Source organism: Rhinichthys klamathensis, unplaced genomic scaffold (assembly GCF_029890125.1).
Source record: "Rhinichthys klamathensis goyatoka isolate OS25496 unplaced genomic scaffold, OSU_Roscu_1.1 h1tg000902l_1, whole genome shotgun sequence".
In the NCBI taxonomy this organism is placed as follows: domain Eukaryota; kingdom Metazoa; phylum Chordata; class Actinopteri; order Cypriniformes; family Leuciscidae; genus Rhinichthys; species Rhinichthys klamathensis.
The window spans coordinates 99,502-119,728 of record NW_026607249.1 but is presented as its reverse complement, the minus strand read 5'-3'; the positions used below and the strand labels follow the sequence as shown (position 1 = coordinate 119,728).

General features: G+C 39.0%; 1 protein-coding gene across 4 annotated transcripts in view; it reads left to right on the top strand.

Moving 5' to 3' along the window:
• dlgap1a (discs, large (Drosophila) homolog-associated protein 1a) overlaps window positions 1–20,227 on the top strand; it is a 95,860-nt gene that overhangs the window by 32,361 nt on the left and 43,272 nt on the right. For 3 of the 4 annotated variants that reach the window (XR_008805936.1, XM_056244063.1, XM_056244061.1), the window contains exon 2: window positions 3,439–4,503. Coding sequence is in view for 3 of the 4 variants with exons in the window: in XM_056244063.1 (XP_056100038.1) it covers window positions 3,511–4,503 (993 nt within the window). In the remaining variant the exon portion in view is untranslated. The remainder of the gene's footprint in view (window positions 1–3,438; window positions 4,504–20,227) is intronic. The other variant, XM_056244062.1, reaches the window with a different exon arrangement.

Genomic DNA, 20,227 nt, shown 5'->3' with positions numbered 1-20,227 from the left:
TGGCTTCACAAATGCTTTGCTGCATACCTCGGTTGTAACAAAGTGGTTATTTCAGTCAAAGTTGCTCTTCTATCAGCTTGAATTAGTCGGCCCATTCTCCTCTGACCTCTAGCATCAACAAGGCATTTTCACCCACAGGACTGCCGCTTACTGGATGTTTTTCCCTTTTCACACCATTCTTTGTAAACCCTAGAAATGGTTGTGTGTGAAAATCCCAGTAACTGAGCAGATTGTGAAATACTCAGACCGGCCTGTCTCGCACCAACAACCATGCCACGCTCAAAATTGCTTAAATCACCTTTCTTTCCCATTCTGACATTCAGTTTAGAGTTCAGGAGATTATCTTGACCAGGACCACACCCCTAAATGCATTTAAGCAACTGCCATGTGATTGGTTGATTAGGCAAGGCAAGGCAAGGCAAGTTTATTTATATAGCACATTTCATACACAATGGTAATTCAAAGTGCTTTACATAGAAGAAATTAAAATAATCAAAACAAATAAGAATAATTAAAACAGTTTAGAATAAAAAATAAAATAAAGTAATACTGGTCCACGCCAATTTTGGTCACAACTTCTTTTATTTTTCTCTCGGGAATCGTTCCTGATGCATCCCTGGTAAACAACCCTATTGTTTGTTAGTATCCCTAACTGCCTGATTCACTAAATTCGGGGATCCCCTATCTGAGATGGAAGAGATTGAGCCGGTTTACGGTGCCACTGGACCTCTGGCCCAGGGACGTACTCTGCTGGGGTGGTGTTACACCAGTAATGCCCAGTGGGGCCCCCACAGAGCACGCTTCGCGTGCGCTGTCTGCTGCCGTTACCTTTAACGACGCTCTCAGCGACGACTTATACTCTCAGCAGTACAATTAACTTACTCCTTCACTCGCCTCATCGGAGTGAAGACTCTCCCGCTCTCCTTCAAAATCTCTTCCAGAGATTATAAATAAATAAATAAATAATTTAAAAATAAATAAATATATAAATAAATTAAAATTTTACAAAAATTAAAGCAGTACAGTAAAAACAGTCGGACGAACAGTGGCACAGTGCTCATTCAGTAAATGCATAGCTAAACAGATGTGTTTTGAGTCTGGATTTGAATGTGACTACATTCGAAATTGACTGCATTCTGGATTTGAATGTGATTAGATAATTGCATTGAGAAATTGAACAGGTGTTCCTAATAATCCTTTAGGTGAGTGTATATTATATATATAATTATATATTTTAATATAAAGTTCTTTTTATATAATTTTTCTTGTATCTAGAAAGAGTTATGAACAGACCATGGACTGTGGATGATGTGTATCTGGTTGATAGTGTGAATTGGATGGATGACGCTGGAGGAAAGGACATTCACACTGTCAGTGTGAACCTGTTTGTATCAGTGGCTTTGCAATTGTCTGTCTTAAGATTTAGTGTAAATGAGCTCCTCTCTTCGTGTGTGTGTGTGTGTGTGTGTGTGAGAGAGAGATATGAGTGTGTGGCATGTAGTTGTGTGAGATCTGTGAAATTTGCACTCCTAGCTGCAACAACCCCCTCCCATTAGACTGTCACAAGGCCCAATAATAACCTCTCTAATAACAGGCTTGGTTCTATCTCACACTCTCTGCTGCTCTTCTGCGCTCTCTCTCTCTCGCTCTCTCTCTCGCTCTCTCTCTCTCTCTCTCTCTCTCTCTCTCTCCCTTAGAACAAATGTTCTTCTTCATATACAACGTCACGCAATTAGTGTGGCTGAATGAGGATATGCTCACCATCTGCAGTTAGCCACATTTGGCTGGGTGCCTTACAAAAAGCCCAGAGTTTTTACCAAAATTGGAATGACGAAGTTGTTCACATGAGTGATTCAGCTACATCGCATAGCTGACAAAGGGGTTTATCCCAGCTAATTTTTGTGCACAATAGATAGCCTGACCGAAAACTAAAATAATCCGTTTTGATTTTTGTGAACTTATAGCAAGCAATTGCAGGGTGTGAGCTTTCCAAGAAGAGCCTTGATGAAAGCCAGAGCTCTTACATCTGAAAAGACATCGGTATAAAGAGTTCTACATCGGTTCTAAGAGTAATGATCAGGCTTCACTTAACATTGAATTAGTGCTTCAGTAGTCATAGTGCTACCTGGTGTTCCATCAGGCTCACCTCGCACTGATCTTATTGAATCTGACAGAGAACGGCTGAAAGTAGTTGTGAGTGGGGATAAAAAAAAATTGTATGGTAGGGGTTGTACAGACTACTCAAGTCGTTTGGTTTGGCGATTAGTCAACACATTGGGTTGACTGTATAAGCGCTTGAGCTATTCTGTCTGGTTTTATCAACCTCATTCTCAAAACAAAAATAAAATGTATGTGTATTATTTCGATTATATATAAAATAAGATACATATTTAAATGTGTTAACAGTTCAATCACGGGCAATCATTGTTTGAAAAATTTTAAAAAAGTTTTTAAAATAAGTTAACTCTGAGAGCTCCAAAGGATCGCAGTTCCTTTTGAATATGCTGAAAGGCAACTTCATTGTGATTCTCAGTACAACTTTCCTTTTTACATTGTCTGTCTATCATCTAAATTTTAGCTTTCTTCCCCTCCCTCTGAGACGGACAGAAAAGTATGTCAAGACTTCTCAGCCTTGAATAATCCTTTCAGTACTGTCAGACAAAAAAAAGCATTTTGAAAGCCTGACTGTTGCTGGGTAATGTCAGACACAGATGTTCATTGAACTAACAGGGTATTTGATCAGATCAGCTCTGCTTGGTTAGGTTAGGGTACATATTGTTTTATGTAAAGTGATTGTGGTTCCACTTTGCATAAAACAGGAACAAGGCCATTTATTGAACTGTTTTTTGCTGATAGCGGGATTAATGACTAATAAGATCATCAACGATAAAGAAAAGCAAAAATCTTTTAAAAACTTTAGAACATATCTTGTATTAATATTGGTTTTATGTTTTTAAAAACATAACACCATTTTCTTACACCTGAAATGCATGATTATTTTTAGTTTTCAATGTTTTTAATTTCTTTTTTAAGTTAATAAAATTATTTTTGCACCACATTTTAGAATTTGAATTAACCTTGCCTTGTCATAAAAAATGTCAAATTATCTAACATTTTAAAGATTGCTCATTGACCTTGACACATTCATGAGGGTTTGCAGGGGTCATCTCTATATCATTTCCTGTTTTGGTTTTCTGCGTGGTTCTGCAATTTGGTCTCACCACACATGTATTTGATTTGACGAACAAATGGTTTTCATATCTAAAAAAAATATATGTTATAAAATATATTATTTTTTTCAAAATCATTTCTGAATAAATTCATAGATCTGGAAAAACAAAAATGAGCATCCTGACCTTGACCCACAGAACAAAACACATGAAAAGATTCCCATAGTGTACTCATGGTCGTTTATGTCTTTCTATGTATTCCCTGCAGACCATCAGGTCACTTTGGAGCCGTACTGTGTGTGGATGCCTCCGACCCTCGCTGGATGATTCCATCTCTGTGATGAAAGGCTTATCCAGCAGCCGCAGCCACCACCACGTGGTGACCTGTGACACCTCTTTTGACTCCATGGGTCACCACTTGGACCACAAGCCCTACCTCATCAGCCAAATCGACAGCCCCAACCCAGCCGACCATTCTTACTACTCCCAGAGAAGCCCCTACCAGCCTGACTGCGTGGTGCCTTACGGGACCTTCCCCCGCCGACACTACAGCTCTCAGCATGAGCTCAAGGATGAGACTGCTGTGGTTCCTTACACCGGCGGAGGGGTTCCAGCCAACAAGGGCCAACAGCGTCTCCCCATTGCACTGTTGGATCAGTTTGACCGGCAACTCCCAGTGCCTCGGGACGGCTATCACACACTACAGTACAAGCGTGCTGCCGCAGCCTTGGAGCAACGGAGCGACAGCCCTGGCCGAATCCGGCACCTGGTGCACTCGGTTCAGAAGCTCTTCACCAAGTCCCACTCGCTAGAAGGCCCACACCACGGTCATGGCCACGGCAAAGGCAGCATCAACGGAGGCAAGGCAAGCCCCGATGGAGAACCCCCTTCTATCCGGCATCGCAAGCGCAGCAAGAGCCGGGAGCGCTGCAAATCGGCCGAGCCCAAGAACCGGACGCCACCTTCCGGCTACTGGAGCTCGGATGACTTGGAACGTGAGGCCTGCCTGTTTCACCATGGACCACCAGGCGTCATGACCATGGGCCGTCACCCGGATAAGTCGCAGTCACAGTACTTTCTGGAGGCCTACAACACCATCAATGACCAGGCGCTTAAAAACTCCCGCAGCAACAACGATTTGGGCAAGTGCTCGACGTGCACAAGCATCCCGCTGAGCGTGGACGCCTCACAGCTCGTGAAGAAGAGCTCGTGGTCGTCCTCTCTCACGGTGAGCAGAGCACGTCAAGTCTACCAGAAGGCCTCGGTAAATGTAGATAAGGCTCTAGTGAAAGCAGAGGCTTGTCAGCAGGAGCGCTCATGCCAATTCTTGCAGGTATGCAAAAAGCCTTTCGATTCTCCCCTACACCCACATGCTCGCCTAACCCACCTCCACCTTTCCACCACCCCTCCTCTTCTTCCTCCTCCACCACTGGAGAGAGCCTCCAGTTTTGATTTGAGTTCTGCCGAGAAGTAAGTGCAACCCACTAGCTGCCTTACTTTCTGTTTAGCTGACAAGCATCTGTTTGGATCCATTCAATCTCTTACTGGTATTATTTCCCTCTCTAAACCTGAAAATCACATTTTTTACTAATGTTTTCCAGAAAGTTCTTATTTTATTGGGCTATTTGTGTGTTTGTGTGTATGTGTCTATGTAGATGGTGGGATATGATGGATCTGACTGGATGAGCAGTTTTCTTGTAGTCTTTATACATCAATTAGATCTGTGGCTTCCCAGCAAGCAATAGTCGTCATTTCACCGTCTAGGTTAACTATAGACCCAATGTAGTCCAGCTATGAGTAACTCACTTCTAGCCAAAATAGCCTAATATTTGCCAAAAATTACTTGCCAGATGTGTGATATTCCATCATGTTACCAAAGTCAACAGTGTTTGGTTTCATTTCTTTGACGTTCTCTCGTTTATTCTCGGGCTATGGTTAGATGTCCATTAAATTTTCACTGACAGCCCAAATTTTGCCTTGTTTTAGCCTAGACGTCAGGGCTGTGTTTGGATGGCTATTAGACGTCTTTTAAACGCAAAAGTGCTTGCTGGGTGGTTGCATAAACTGCTTAGACTAGTCTTACAAGCTAGTTATAAATTTTTTTTTTTTTTAAGATGAACTGAACTGAAAAAAATCTACGTTGATATTGTGTTTATGACAATTAAAAGTAAATTACACACAAAATTTTAATTAAAAATATCAATATAGCTTTTTTTAATTTGCACAAAATTTGCGCTTGTTAGTATAAGAACGCTGGCAGTTTCGATGACGTCACTGGCATGGTAGGACACGCAAAGGTGCATAGGCAACAGCTACAGGTCCTATATACACAGACGAAAATGAGCACTTTTACTTTAATGGGGCAATAGTGGTTCATGGTGTTATAAGAGGGAAATGTTGTTGGGAGGTTGGAGGGCTGTAGCCCGTCATGCACTGTCATTTATTGTATCCAAGCACATTATACATTTTAGGAAATAGAGACTGCTTATGTCGTGTGCATTTAGAGAAAATACAAAAACATGGTTGAGGTCTTGTGCGTTTTAGAAAATCGAGGCAGATAAATGGAAAATGTGATTGGACGAATTCATCCAATGGGATCGCTTGTCAAGTTAGTTGCACGCAAAATGTTAAAACAAAATTCGGCACGGACGGATACTGCACAGAAACCTCTTACTATGGAACTGGCAGATATTTCTGCGAGTTGAACTCCCTCTGCATCAACAATGTGCCCTGAGACGATGAACATCAGCTAGCTTCTGGGTGAGTAGAGAGGGACATTTACAGACCTGCTGTGGTTTAGTTAGCAGCTAGTAAATGCATTATTATCGATCTGTGATATCGTCGGAGTCATTTATTTATACAGTTTAATATGGTCGGAGTGATGGCTAGCTTGTGGAGTTTGACAAAAGTTCTTCCAACGTGTTTAGCTGCTAGCCCTTTCCCTAGGTTGGATGTTTTGTATCTAGCTTGGTTTTGTGGCTCAATTTCAATTAATGCCGAGTGTGCAACGGAGTAGCCTACCATCCCAGTGACGTAGCCGAATGTTGAAATCCAACATGGCGGCGCCCGTGTAACAAAAACAACATTTTCAACGTACAGTTTTATCCCTTTTAACAAATTCTGCCATTTTAATAATTGTACCAATGATAATAAATAAAATACGTCTGTTATATCACCTTTTTTCAGTTCATCTTTAAGACTGGTAATAACTTTTTTATGTCAGTTACACAAAAAAGTAGATTGGTCTAATTAGAATTTTAAAATTAAGATGGGTTACCCCTTGACTAACTGCTGGCTGGTCAGACTAGTCCTTAATACACAGTCTTAACATAGTGGCTATGTTTATGCAACTGGCCACTGGTGAACAATTAGGTCCTAGCATAGCATACTGCTAGCCGATTAGCCTTCTAACTTAGTTTATAAGCTGTGGCGGAGTTTCAGAATTGAAGAATTTGCACACTTTCCATTCATGAGTGTGAATTTAAATTGACCACATACTGTACCATAGGAAGTTGAATTAGAATTTGAATTGGAATGACAAGAAGTATTTACTGAACTGCAATTCAAAGAAATTCTAAAACATAATACATTCTGGGAAAGGAAGTGTCTGTCCACCCTGGTCAAATTAATTAATTAATTAATTATTTAACCTGGAATACAAAAAAACTAAATTTAATTCAATTAAAATTAAAGTATAGGTATTATGTAGCCTGGATGCCAGCCCGAACCCCGCCCACAAAATTTTTTTGTCGGGAAGTTCGGTCTGGACTCGATCCATTGAGGAGTAATTATGATCAGTCAAAAAATGTTCGGGCCAATCAAATTGCCAGGGCGGGCTTTATACGATGATGGACAGATGATCTGCGACGTAATCATCACGTTATCAAAGAGCGCTTAACTGGTTTCCCTCAGAGATGCCTGCCGCTGGAGAACTGAGATGTATAGATTCCGCTATTGCGTCTGTTGTAAAAGAAATCGACAGCGCATTCATTTTAATAGACGAACAGAGAACTGCGATCAAGGCATTTGTCGATCGGAAAGATGTGTTTGCCGTCCTTCCTACGGGATTCGGCAAAAGTTTAATTTAGCAGCTGGCTCCGATGGTCACTAAGGCTGCGTTTACACTTTGCATTAACATGCGATCACCGTGATCCGATCAAGCAGATCGGATCATTAGCCAATCAGGACATGGTGCGTTTATATTTGTTCACATTAAGCAGCCTCTGTATCTGGATAACCGATCGGATTTCTGTTTCCCGCATAATATTTAAATCAGGTCTGTGGCACGACACCAGATTAATAGTAAACATCCCAATTGCTTTCACTCACTCACTTTACTTTCATATGCAATCTCCATTAATTAGATCAAATTATATTTTTTGAAAGAAGGAATACTTCCAGAGTTGATCTTACAAAAATAACTGGGTTGATCATGTTAAACAAGTCACATATCATCGATCATCTGGGTATCTGGGTTTAAGGTTGCGTGCAATGACTATATTGACAGAAATGGGAGATTGATAAACATGCTGAAACAATAAAAACATTCAACATTTAAAACATTAAAAAATTCCGATTCCGATTATTCCTCTGGCATAGCATGCAGCGTTCAGCTCTTCGTTAAGATCTCATGACTGACTGTGAGTGTAGGCTACAGGCGATCGCCTTGTTCAGATAATGTTGCACAATTATAATGAAAAATGACACACATAAATAAACTGTTTTAAAGATTGACGTTTATTGTTCAAATAAGTTTAATTTCGTGTCTAAACTGCGTCTGGCCATTACTTTCTGACAGTCACGCGGGGAGACTGGGCGGGGATTTAAATTACGTTCACCTGTGAATGCAGACACGATGGCTGGATTGCGTTTACATTACACTGAGATCCGATCACAATGCGTCCTCGACCACCTCCGAACCGGGACACGCTGATCGGATAACATTCCGATCAGATGTGCGTTTACACTTGTCTTTTCAATGTGTATGTGGACAACATCCAGATACAGGTCGCATGTTAATGCCAAGTGTAAACGCAGCCTAAGAAGATGGGACGCAATGAAAACCCTGTGGTCGTTGTGGTTTTTCCTTTGGTCGCACTCATAGAGGACCAAGGAAAAGAAGCAACACTCGTTATTTTACTTCTTCCAGCGTGTGTGCAGTTGAGTTCTGTAGTTGACAACTGTGCTATGCAAAGTAGTTGACTTACTGCGTTGCTCTCATTGGTTGTAGGTCTATCCAATTGAGTGCAGAGTTTTTTTTTTTTCTGGTTCGGTTAAGACACATCTCATAATCAAAGCTCTATGGAGCAGTATCAGACTCACATTCTGACTAGAATATGAGTATGACGAAGTCAGGCTAGGTATTATGGTTTTGTTTGATCAGGCATTACAAACGACTACGCCCTTGGGTCCTCAACAGGCAAGTGAATTGTTCATGACAGTGGTTGATTGGACAAGAATACCACAGAATCTCTGTTGTGCTGATACTCTGTATAACAGCACTCTTTTGATATTGCTTAAATATACTCTAGTTTGTTTGAGAGGAAGCACTTTGAAATTGTGTTTCTGTGTAATTGCTACATCATCAGTACTTTTGTCTTTACATGGCATGTGTCTGTTTTTAGAATGATGATTAATATTAATCGGTCAGAAATAAAATAACATATAAGTTGGGGTGAGATGGAACTCAGTGTATCTGATATTATTTGAAGTTGTTTCTATTCCTTTTGTATACAAGGCTGCATAGTCCTCAAAGTCTGATTGAATAGACATGTGAGGTAACCCGTTACGCTATACATGCATTAAATGAGCGAACTAGAAAAGATCTTAAGACCACCTGCAGCGGACTGTGAATCAGAGTTTGCACGTGGGCAGCCCATACTAATTCAGAGGCTAAATTGAGCTGGCAGGATGTCACACATGTTCTCTATCATGCTCTGTCAATACAAAGAATAATTGGCATCTTTCTTCAGGGCTAAATCTGGACGCCAGTTGCCATAGTAACCGTGAGTGACAGGGCATTGCACTGTGCAGTTCTTGTTCTGAAGGTTTGTGGAAAGATTTCCGTAGACATTCAGCGAGTTTGTCAAGTTAGAATTATGTTGATTGTGTGGACTTCATACAGAAATGTATGTTTGCCTTGTATTGAAGTCAATTAATGCAGGTCTTTTACGGACATAGACATTTCGAGGGACTCGCCCCCAGTATTTACAATAGTGATCAGTCAGTGTAGGGTTTTCAATGAACAATTCTTTCAATTTGACATTTTTACAAAATTTACAATTTCATTACATCATTATATTCAAAGAGCAATAAGCGATTTTTATAGAATGGTACCATTTTCTGTGACATCTCTCCACAGTCAGATTCTTTGGCTTGACAGTCAGAACACTTTGAGGCCTTTTCTGCCTGTCATTTTGTGCATTCACAGGGAAAGCCCATATATGGTAAGCAGGAAGCTGAGAGCATGGTAGGTAAAGCAGATCATTCGAGTTCAGTTGTTACTTGTTATCTGTGTGATAATGCTATCAAAATAGCCCTTGGTTTTGATCATGTTTTTCAACATTTGAAATGATATGCAGCTGCTCTTCTCAATATAATGGTCTCATCAATGGTATTAATTATGATGGTGGTTAGTAGGGCTGCGTGCTTTGGTGAGGGACAACAAATTGGGATTTTTCTGATAAAACAAAATTGTGATTGCGATTAAAATGCACTTTTTAAAGAGCTCAATGTTTGCTGTTAGTTTGTAGGACTGTACAATTTTGCCAAAAATGTATGATTTATATGAGGGCTGTACAGTAACATGTCGCATGGGTTACTAAAAAATCAGTCTGTGTGATAAATAAATTTACCACAGTAGGCTACCACGTGTGCGATACAATTTTGCATGTGTGAGACAGAGCATCTTTGTGTGAAGTGAAGCGTTTGTGTGCTTGTTTGTGTGTGCCCGATTAACCTTGTATGGGCTGCACGATTAACCAATATTAAATCAAAAAAGCGATTCGGCTTAGTGCGATTAATAAAAGTTTGACTTAAATAATATGCACAGCGTGTTTCATGGTGAAGCGCAGCAGCACTGTGATCAGAGCGGATCGATCGGTTCACAGTAAATGCTGGTCCATCTCCGCAAGCGCTGTGAGTTTGAATCACTAATAAAACGTGCATTTGAAAAAGCAACACATGCCAAACATCTTTCCAAACTTTTCAAAGCTTATACTTATTTACTTAATTTATATTTTATAATAAAACGTTAGACCTTTCTAATGATTGTTGTGGCAAAAATTCATCTCAAGCAAACATCACTGCGTAAGAGACACTCAGAGTCAAATTATATAAAATAGAAGAATTTATTCTTGCAAGAATAGGAGCAGTCTAATACACAGTTGTTACCCTGTGCAGAAGAGTGACACACCCCCAGACAGACTGAACTAGCTTTTATCTTAGTTTCAAGGCCTTCTTCCCCCCAGAGCCTTCCTCCCAGTAGTTTTCCATAGACGTCACTAGTTGGCCCCATAGGCCCCCCTGCACCCAAAATGGCCTTCTGACATCTAGGTCAGAGGTCCTTGTTCGTCTGTTCTCTGGAGTGTCTCCCTCTTCTGCCTCCCCAGGTACATAAACAGAATCTTCTCTCACTACAAGTGAGAGACACACATGTGACATTCTTTGAATCATCTATATTTTACACATTGAATAGGTTCTCTCTCTTATGATATCTGTTAGGGATCAATGACTATTAAAATTTCCACAACAAATTCCCGCTTTTTATCATTCTGATTACCCATAATCATAACAATAAACAATAAGACAAATTTTAAGTCATATCATCACACTTATACTCTTCATCTCTGATTTTTGCATAAATGATCACTCTCCTTGAACCTGTGAAGAAAAGTTTAGAATGAAGAAGCATAAGGCTGTTTTTGTGGGGGAAAGGCCCCGTAATATTTTAGCTAGCAAGTAAACATTTTTACGACGCCGGGCTAAGCGAGAAATCTCTGTTCCTGCGCTCCTGTAAACAGACCCTCAGTCACGCCAGTAAGGAAAAAGGTAGTTATAACATAGTAAGGAAACAAACAGATAAAAGTATAATAAAAATCACTCAGTTTCAAACCCTATCTTTGTACGCCATCTCGTAACACGGATGACTGCTGCTTTTAACCCTCTTTAAATCTTTGCCCTTAATCTTTCTCAGAAAATAAACAAATAGAAGAAAAACAAACAGAACATACATTTAACACATATCTCACTGTAGCTCCCGCTACCTGTATCGTCACATAATTTTGTTCATCCTTGGGATAGACTGTCATTTTCACCAATTGAACAGACAGCATGTTTCACCTGTCACTGTAATCATATTCACCCATGAATAACAAAATTATTAGAATAACAATCCTAACTCCTATCATTAAGCCTTTTCCATTATTCTACGCCCATCTCCATATTTCACCTCGGTTTTCCTAACCATATTTTGTTCACTTCTAATTCAATTTAGTAAGCTCTATTTAATGCCATATTTAACAAAATCTAACCAGAGAAGTCTTATAATTTTATCCATTCTTCTAACCAATGCAGTTGTTCAATATTAACTCTAATATTTCCATTACGGACACAATCAATATATTTTCTACATTTACAATCAAATCAAGAACAACCTAGTTTGATTCAATCAAACAAAATCATCACAAAAACAGATTCTTCTGTTAAACTTAAACCATCAGTTGTGTTGATCATCTCGTTCGCCCCACGGACGTTCCGTGTTCTTTTACCTTTAACTTTTAATTCAAACATGCTGTGGTTCTACTTAATAAGCTTCAACAATTATCCCTATAATTTACATTAATTAATAGATCTTCTCTTCCCAAAAACATTTTCCTTAAATATTTCCTAATGAATAAGTAACCAATCAAATCTTTTGATCTACTGTATATCAATACTAAGCCCTATTTTGATTTAATCAAATAAATCCTCAAAATAATCACAAAACGACATTCTTAAACCATTAGTTGGTTCACATCCTCCTCCAGGCGTGTTGATCATCTCGTTCGCCCCATGGACTATGGGATGGTTGTGGCCTGTTGGTGTAGGTGAGAGGCTTGGACCCAGGTGTCACACTCTCCAACCATTTTCTGATCCTTATAAGGTTTTCCCTTATATCACGACCGCACCCCCACTGGAGTGACCTGTCACCTGTGAATGGAGACCTTAAGTATTTTGTTAGTGACCGCTTGTCTAGCCGCTCGTCCCCTTTGGTGTGACCTGTGGAATCAACAACCTGAAACATTATCTCCGGATAATTTCTTGCTCACTTAATAGCACTCGGGGTCCTTTTACCCTGAAAAACACTCAACCCACTTTGCTCATGTCCACACAATATTTATACATTTGGAACAGAATTAGTTCTGTTTGATCCAATCCATCCTGACATTCTGTAAAAGGAAAATTTCAAGTTATGCGCTGCGCAGGTGTAGCACCTTTCTGCCACACTAATAACCCAGGCCAGGACAGTTAGCCAAATTCATCCATAACCATTATTTTATTGGCACATTTTGCCCTGTCTCCCAATCCTGCATGCTCTCTGTAAAGAGAAACAAATTTCGAGGTTATTGTCAGATAGTAAAGTACGTAGTTTCTTTTGTCTACTGTTCTCCCGTGTCCTTCGATGCCCTGGCGTTTCCTGTTGAAACAATCTTTGTTATTGGTGTGTGCAGCACACTCACAGACATCAATTTTGTTAGGCAGAAAAATGGCTTCTTTCAGGGCTTTTATCCAATTACCCCTAGTGTTCTCCCAACATTTATTCAGCAAATGTGAACCCCTTAATAAACCATATTTGGCAATTGTTATACCATCCCCCTTTTGATGCACGACACAACTCGAGCATCAATTTAACATAACATTTAACATAGTGTTTTTGATAAAGTTTGCCATCAACACTAATCCAAACATTCCTTCAGACAAATTCCCTCCAGACATCTTTCTCTGCCTCTGAAACAAAAATATTACAAAAATATTACATTCTTCACTTAAAGCCACAATCTCATCTTCTTATCGAAGTATTTGAAAGGCAACGGCCCTCAGTCTCACACCGAATCTTGCTTTTCAGGCCTGTTGTTTGGTCTCTCAAGTCAGTCATCTACAAACATTTCCAAAGTCATCAATTGTTTCTATCAGGTCAGGTCATGCTGTACAGACTTGGTCATTGTCAGTCAATCATTTCTCCCCCTTTGTTCACAATAATCATAAATGTGAGAGGCTCTCTTGATAATTTCATGTTGACTTAGCCAATATGTCACTTTGTTGTTTCCCTCAAATCTACAACATTTTCATTTATCTCAGCCCATGCCAGATGGTGATCTACAACTACACAATTCCAATTTACTGATCTTCAAATCTACATTATGTATGACAAAATTATTACTACCAGACAGAGCTTGATGGCCAATCAACTTAAAGCTTGTCCCATGTTCTGTATTGTCTTTTCATCAGAATTATCAGCTTCTTTAAAAATTTGTCATTTGCCTTACCCCATCTGTAATGATAAACTCATTCCAGAGGTTAATGACGCAATATACACACCATTCAGGCGGAATATTAGTGCCCCAAACTAATACATACAAGACATAAAGTGCTGTCACCATCACACACACTCGTACTAGACACACATATGTTAACTGTTCATTTTCAATATTCATTTTTCTTTATATTATTGCTAAAAGATTTAAATTTTAAATAAGATTTTAAACCTTTTCATTTTCCTGTAGCATCTACCTAATTTTACATGGTCTCCCAACCAGTTTCAAAGCATGTCTTGTTCATTATTCATTAGAATTTAACAAGGTCAGCTGGGTTGTTTTGTTTCATTATCATTATTTTGCTTCAGCTTGCTCTAGCAGGCCAATAACAGAAAGACAGACACAGTTACCATCCCTTCCTCCGCTCAAGCAGTCTCTCTCACTATAAATAAATAATCTTTTTCAACAGCCCTCTAAGGCTGTAACTTAGACAAAATGTAATATTAAATTAATTACAATAACCTTTGACCATTCACCTTGTTATCCAGACTTTTCTTAAATCAAAAGCTGTCTTCATCTTTAGCCACCACCATGTCTAACGACCTTCAGGAGTTAAAACTATGTCATAGACCTATTAGTTCAAAATCAACACTATGATTTTCCTTGCCCATAAGGCAAACCAGTACATAAAAAAGTTTTGCTACTGTCTCCACAACAACTAATGGGAATCACTTCATGGCCTCAGCTGGCTCCTGCTCGCCCACTCCTGTTAGCCCTTTATCTATAATCTCCATCAGGGTGTTTTCCCCTGGCATATTTGCAGACGCTTGTCACAATAAAAAAAAACAAGCCATACAATGAATGCGGTTTCTTCTGGCGAGTGGTAAATAGAGGAACTCGCATTTCCTGGGTCAGACCGCCGTGACTGTTCCTCACAGCGCATCTCACCTCTCAATGCTCTGCTGACCCCGGTGGCCTCCAGTAATCAGCGCTCAACTCTCATACCTTTCTCACATATAACACCTCCATCCCGGAGGTGCCCAATGTTCGTGACCCCCTGCGTTAGGCTGTCCCCTGGCCAGGAAGATCAAACCCGTCATTGAGTAGCCACTGTACACACTGGTGACCGCTCTTTCCCATCACAGGCTGTTTGCTTCAACAGAACTCAGCTGTTTTCTGGAGCTTAGGAAAGGCACGTTCAAGAGTCACCAGAGCCATTCGGATTGCCTAATAGTGTTCACATAGGGAGACAGATTAATAACAACAGTATTTAATCACTTAAATCCATTAACCATCTTAAAGCAGAAACCTAGCTGCTTGGATTATACTCAGTGACTTTAGATCACAACCGTACATTCAGTGTACTTCATCTGTAGCCGGAGCCATCGGTCCTGAATGGTGGAGACTAAATCAGACAAAGAAGTTACTGGTCCTAAAATAAGCTAATCAAAATGTCATCTCTATCTGTATTATTATTTTAAATACTTCTTTAAAGTCATTCAGTTTTACTTTTAAAACAAATTGCTCTCTAAATGGTTTCTTTTACCATCTCTGTGTCTATGATTCTTCAACTGACACACTGTGCTTTACACATTATCACAGATAACAGCTTTTAGCTGACTCATTGAATGAGAGAGACTCTGAGACTCTATTGGATGGTACACTGCTCTCTTATATACTTCTAACATCAAACTTTTATCTATTATCTTTTAACTCTATCCCAGCTTAAGGCATCTTTGCCAGAAATTACATACGGTTTCAAATAACCATATTATTTATATTTGTCTTTTGCCCACCACAGCACACATCAGATTCAGATAAGCAAACTGTTTCCTTACAGCCAATAACAAACTTATCTTTTGAAAGCAAAACATCAGCTTCTAGTTCTTTCATGGTCAACTTTTCAAGCTGTTTGTTTAATCAGCATTTAGCAACTGTTAATCCTATAACACTGCTTCTGCTTATTTGTTCTTACATAATGGTAATTATTCTAGTTCTCAATAACGTTTCACATTTCTCAATCTCAATTTTAGTTGTCAAGTTCTCAATTACCATAACTTAATATCTGACCTCAAAGTTTTCTCTTCTAGGAGTTTATCAGTCTCCAATCAGGATTCACTTTAAGACTTCAATCTTTTGACCTTGTTTTTTATCTCTTATTTCTCAGACCAAAAATTGTCACTGTCATCATTTAAACACTGATCTACTTTCAAACCCACATTATTACCAGAAATGTGTTGTCATTTTATCACATTTTTAAACACCTTCTCGGTGGTCATTTACAGTTACCTATTAAATTGTCCTGATGACCACCATTAAAACACTCTCTGTCATCTAGTGAATTTGTTTCAGCCTCAACTTCAGCATCAGACACCTTGCAGTTTGATCACTGTGAGCTTCCAAAGGGCTTCAACTTAACACGCCCTTGAAGCAGTGTGTGTCCCATTCAGGAATGTAAACAGACCCACTGATAAGCAGTTCTCTGTATTCTTTTGACCATCCACCAATGGCGGATTCAATCACAATAGCCAAATCATACTCTTCATCATTATTATTGGCAGAACATAATTTTCATGAGCAGCACAGAAAATGCTCAAAATATTCTAATTTGTTTTCTGTCTTTACCTTAGTAATTTGGTATTATCATCAACAACACTAATTACAAGTACTGTTGCTGTTATCCCAGCTTATCTTTTACAAAACCTCATCTGCAAATCTCTTCAAAGTGAGATCTTCAGAGCAGAGCTGTTTACAGCATTTGCTCTCTTCTGTCTCTCTATTTATTTATCTATTTATTTATTTTCCCGGACTGTTCAGTTACTCTTCATAAAGTGTAACAATTTGTACATCATTATTTTCATTACAACTGGTTTGAAGCCTTTTTCCTTCCATTACATGGTTAGTCTGCAGATTCAACTTAATATTATCATTATTGTCTCAGTCTTATCTCTACTGTTTCTCCAAAACAGATTATATTACTCAGTCCGTAAATTACACAGACAACCATTATAGCTACTTGCTTCAATACCCTTATTTTCTTAACATTAATAAAATAAAGCAGATATATCATCATTTCAATCATTATTTTATCAAAATCTAGAATTGTTCCCCATTCTGCTCAAAACATTCTTCATATCATGTTAATCCTTGTCAATCATACAATGCCTTATTTTATTCTAAAACTTTTCATATCATTTAAACAGTTAATTTGACTTCCATAAATTCTGTCAGACCATGTCTATTTTCATCACATATAGTTTTCTACTATATTTCTCCTTTCTTTTCCCTACATGCCAGTTCCTTCATTATCTAACCAGTACATGATTGTTTGAACAATCCCCACACACACATACCTCTACAGTTCCCTCTATTCCACACAGACAGCCTTATTGCTTCTTGCCACTTCAATCCTTGTCATATAAATTTAAGTTCTATAGACATCTAATGTCATGCATCCATTTACTGGATAAAGAAGTAAAAAACATTATTTCTCCTGGCAGTTCGACATTTTATCTTCAACTGAACAATCCATTATCTGTTCACATTTTTTACACACATGTTGAACGCAGCCACAACAACCTTTTGTCCCGCTGCCCTGTTCCACTGATTCTCGCACACTCTTAGTCTATTTGTGCTCAGTGTTCCCTCCCTGGGAAAATCATGGTATTTTCTCAGTTTTTTCAATATCTAAAACATACATTTTTTCCCCCATACTTTCCTAGTTCTACAGAAAACCGGTGTATCAAATTTCGCAAGCTTGCTTTTGAGACATCCCCATACTGGCTGTTTTCTGTTCTCTGTGGATTTCTCTTCAACGCGCGTTCTCTTGGTCTGAAAGGCGTCCCTCCCAGACCCGATTTTTCTTTTAACCCAAATCGGTCGGGTTGCACTATTAGTGCCCTCCTAATTATGGTTTACCAAAAAATCTTTTCTGGTTCCCCCTAATTAGCCTCAGCACCTAAAAACAATTTGCTCCGTGGTGGAACAACTAATTTTCAGGGTACCTATCTGTTTGAAATCTCTTGATCTGTTACAGTTCTCACTTAATCCCAGATTATTTATCTGCTTGAAATTTCTTGTTCTGTTACAGACCTCAATTAATCTCAGATTTTTCCCTCGTATCTGTTTGAAATTTCTTGATCTATATAGATCTCAATTAATCTCAGATTACGTACCACAGAAACAGCCCTCAGCCAATATGGTTCAATTTCACTCTTTCCCCAATTAAACTGAATTTAATTAACTTACCCAAAAGAAAATAAATTGAACTGTCTCTTACCAGAGATGCTTCTGTTGCCACCTGCGGGTTCTTTAGGTTCCAGTGGTCGATTCTCCCGGCCCTGATATCGGTCGGCCCCTCTCTCTCAAGTTTACGAGGTAGAGCTGGAACTTACTTAGCCCAGGTGGCCAAACACCGTCCGATCTCAGGTCCAGGAGGCACGTCCAAGGAATATCACTTCTGACACCAAAACTGTTGTGGCAAAAATTCATCTCAAGCAAACATCACTGCGTAAGAGACACTCAGAGTCAAATTATATAAAATAGAAGAATTTATTCTTGCAAGAATAGGAGCAGTCTAATACACAGTTGTTACCCTGTGCAGAAGAGTGACACACCCCCAGACAGACTGAACTAGCTTTTATCTTAGTTTCAAGGCCTTCTTCCCCCCAGAGCCTTCCTCCCAGTAGTTTTCCATAGACGTCACTAGTTGGCCCCATAGGCCCCCCTGCACCCAAAATGGCCTTCTGACATCTAGGTCAGAGGTCCTTGTTCGTCTGTTCTCTGGAGTGTCTCCCTCTTCTGCCTCCCCAGGTACATAAACAGAATCTTCTCTCACTACAAGTGAGAGACACACATGTGACATTCTTTGAATCATCTATATTTTACACATTGAATAGGTTCTCTCTCTTATGATATCTGTTAGGGATCAATGACTATTAAAATTTCCACAACATGATCTATATTCTAATGATATAGGAATCTATAGGACTCTAATGATCATATATAGGAAATCTAATGATTTATAGGAAAATTAAGCTGTCTTTTCAAGTGATCAACCAAAACGGATGCATGTTGCTTGGATTGTGATTAGTGATATTGGGCTATGTTAACAAAATTGACTTGTTTTGTTAAATGTTGTTGTAAAAGAGTTGATTCGATGCCGAATTCCTTGCCAAAAGATATACGTCTTTTTGACTGAGAAAGCCAGGGAAGAGCAGACGCAGGAGAAGAAGTGATGATAATAAAAGGAGCACAGTTTATTGAATAATCTTAGTTGCGTATTAAATGTTTCAATGTTCAGACTGTCTAGAATATTACACTACTCAATGCTTTGACTTCGTCTGACCAGTACAATTCCAACAAGTGTTATTATACCAAGGGAAAAACAATGAAAAATATATGGTTGCTTTCTTAAAGTAAAACACACAGTTTGTAATTGAAAACTCTTAGATCCTTCAATTGTGTTGTCTGTGCTACAAAACTTTCAACCTCTGTAGCATCATGTGCAAATAAATATGACCTATACTAGTAATATTGATTATTATTATTACTAAATAAAATATTAAACAAATATTGTTATATATTGTAATATTTCACTATATAGTATTTAACATATTTAATAATAATTGTTATAAAATATATAGACAAACAATCTCGATGCAAGTTTGGAAACGTGTTGTACATGAGACATTGAAAACAATGGATTTTGAGCTGTACATATGTAAAATAACACAGTGCTGCATTTCACTCTGAAAAAATTATGTCATTAAAAATGTGATTATCACACAAATTCATATCACGATTTCAGTGTTATTCTGATTAATCATGTGGCCCTTGTAGTTCCAGAACAAAAATTTCAGAACAGCTAATATTGCTTATTGCGCTTTTAAAAATGTGCTACATCAGGCTAGAATAAGCAGCTAAAGATATAAACTGAAATTCTGTTAATAAAAGGAAATGGAGGCTCTCAAGTGGGACACAGTCTTTCATCCCTTGAAATGATCAAGCAAAGCCCAATCTGCTGTGAGGACACTGAGCCCTGTACCCAGGTCTGCTCAACAGGATTTATCCTCATTTTCTGCTCATTAGATGCGACTTGACGAAAGGCTTGTGTGGGTGTTGGTGGTATCTTTGAAGGAAGTTTTTGTGTTTGTCGGGTCTGTGAGTTTGTGTGTGGGCAAAGAACCGGTGTTAGTGGAGTCATTCTTCCTCTGACTGCCTTTTATACACTTCCTGACGTCAAGGCCAGCCGTTTCCCCAGTAACACAAGCTCTGCGGTGATTCATATAATCACAGTGAAATTCTTTAAAGTGGGATTTTCTCTCGATGCCAGCTGAGTATCTCTTTCCATACCTTAAAACAAACCTCCATGCAGACTGATGCATGCAGCATACCAGCTCCAAACACAGCAGTGCTCTCTGAATGAGCTTGCAGTTATTTGCATGCTGTCACTCTGACACTGATTTAATAATAATAATAATAATAATATCAATAATGAAGGGCCCATTAGCAAAGTGCGTTTACAACATACTGGCTGGTATT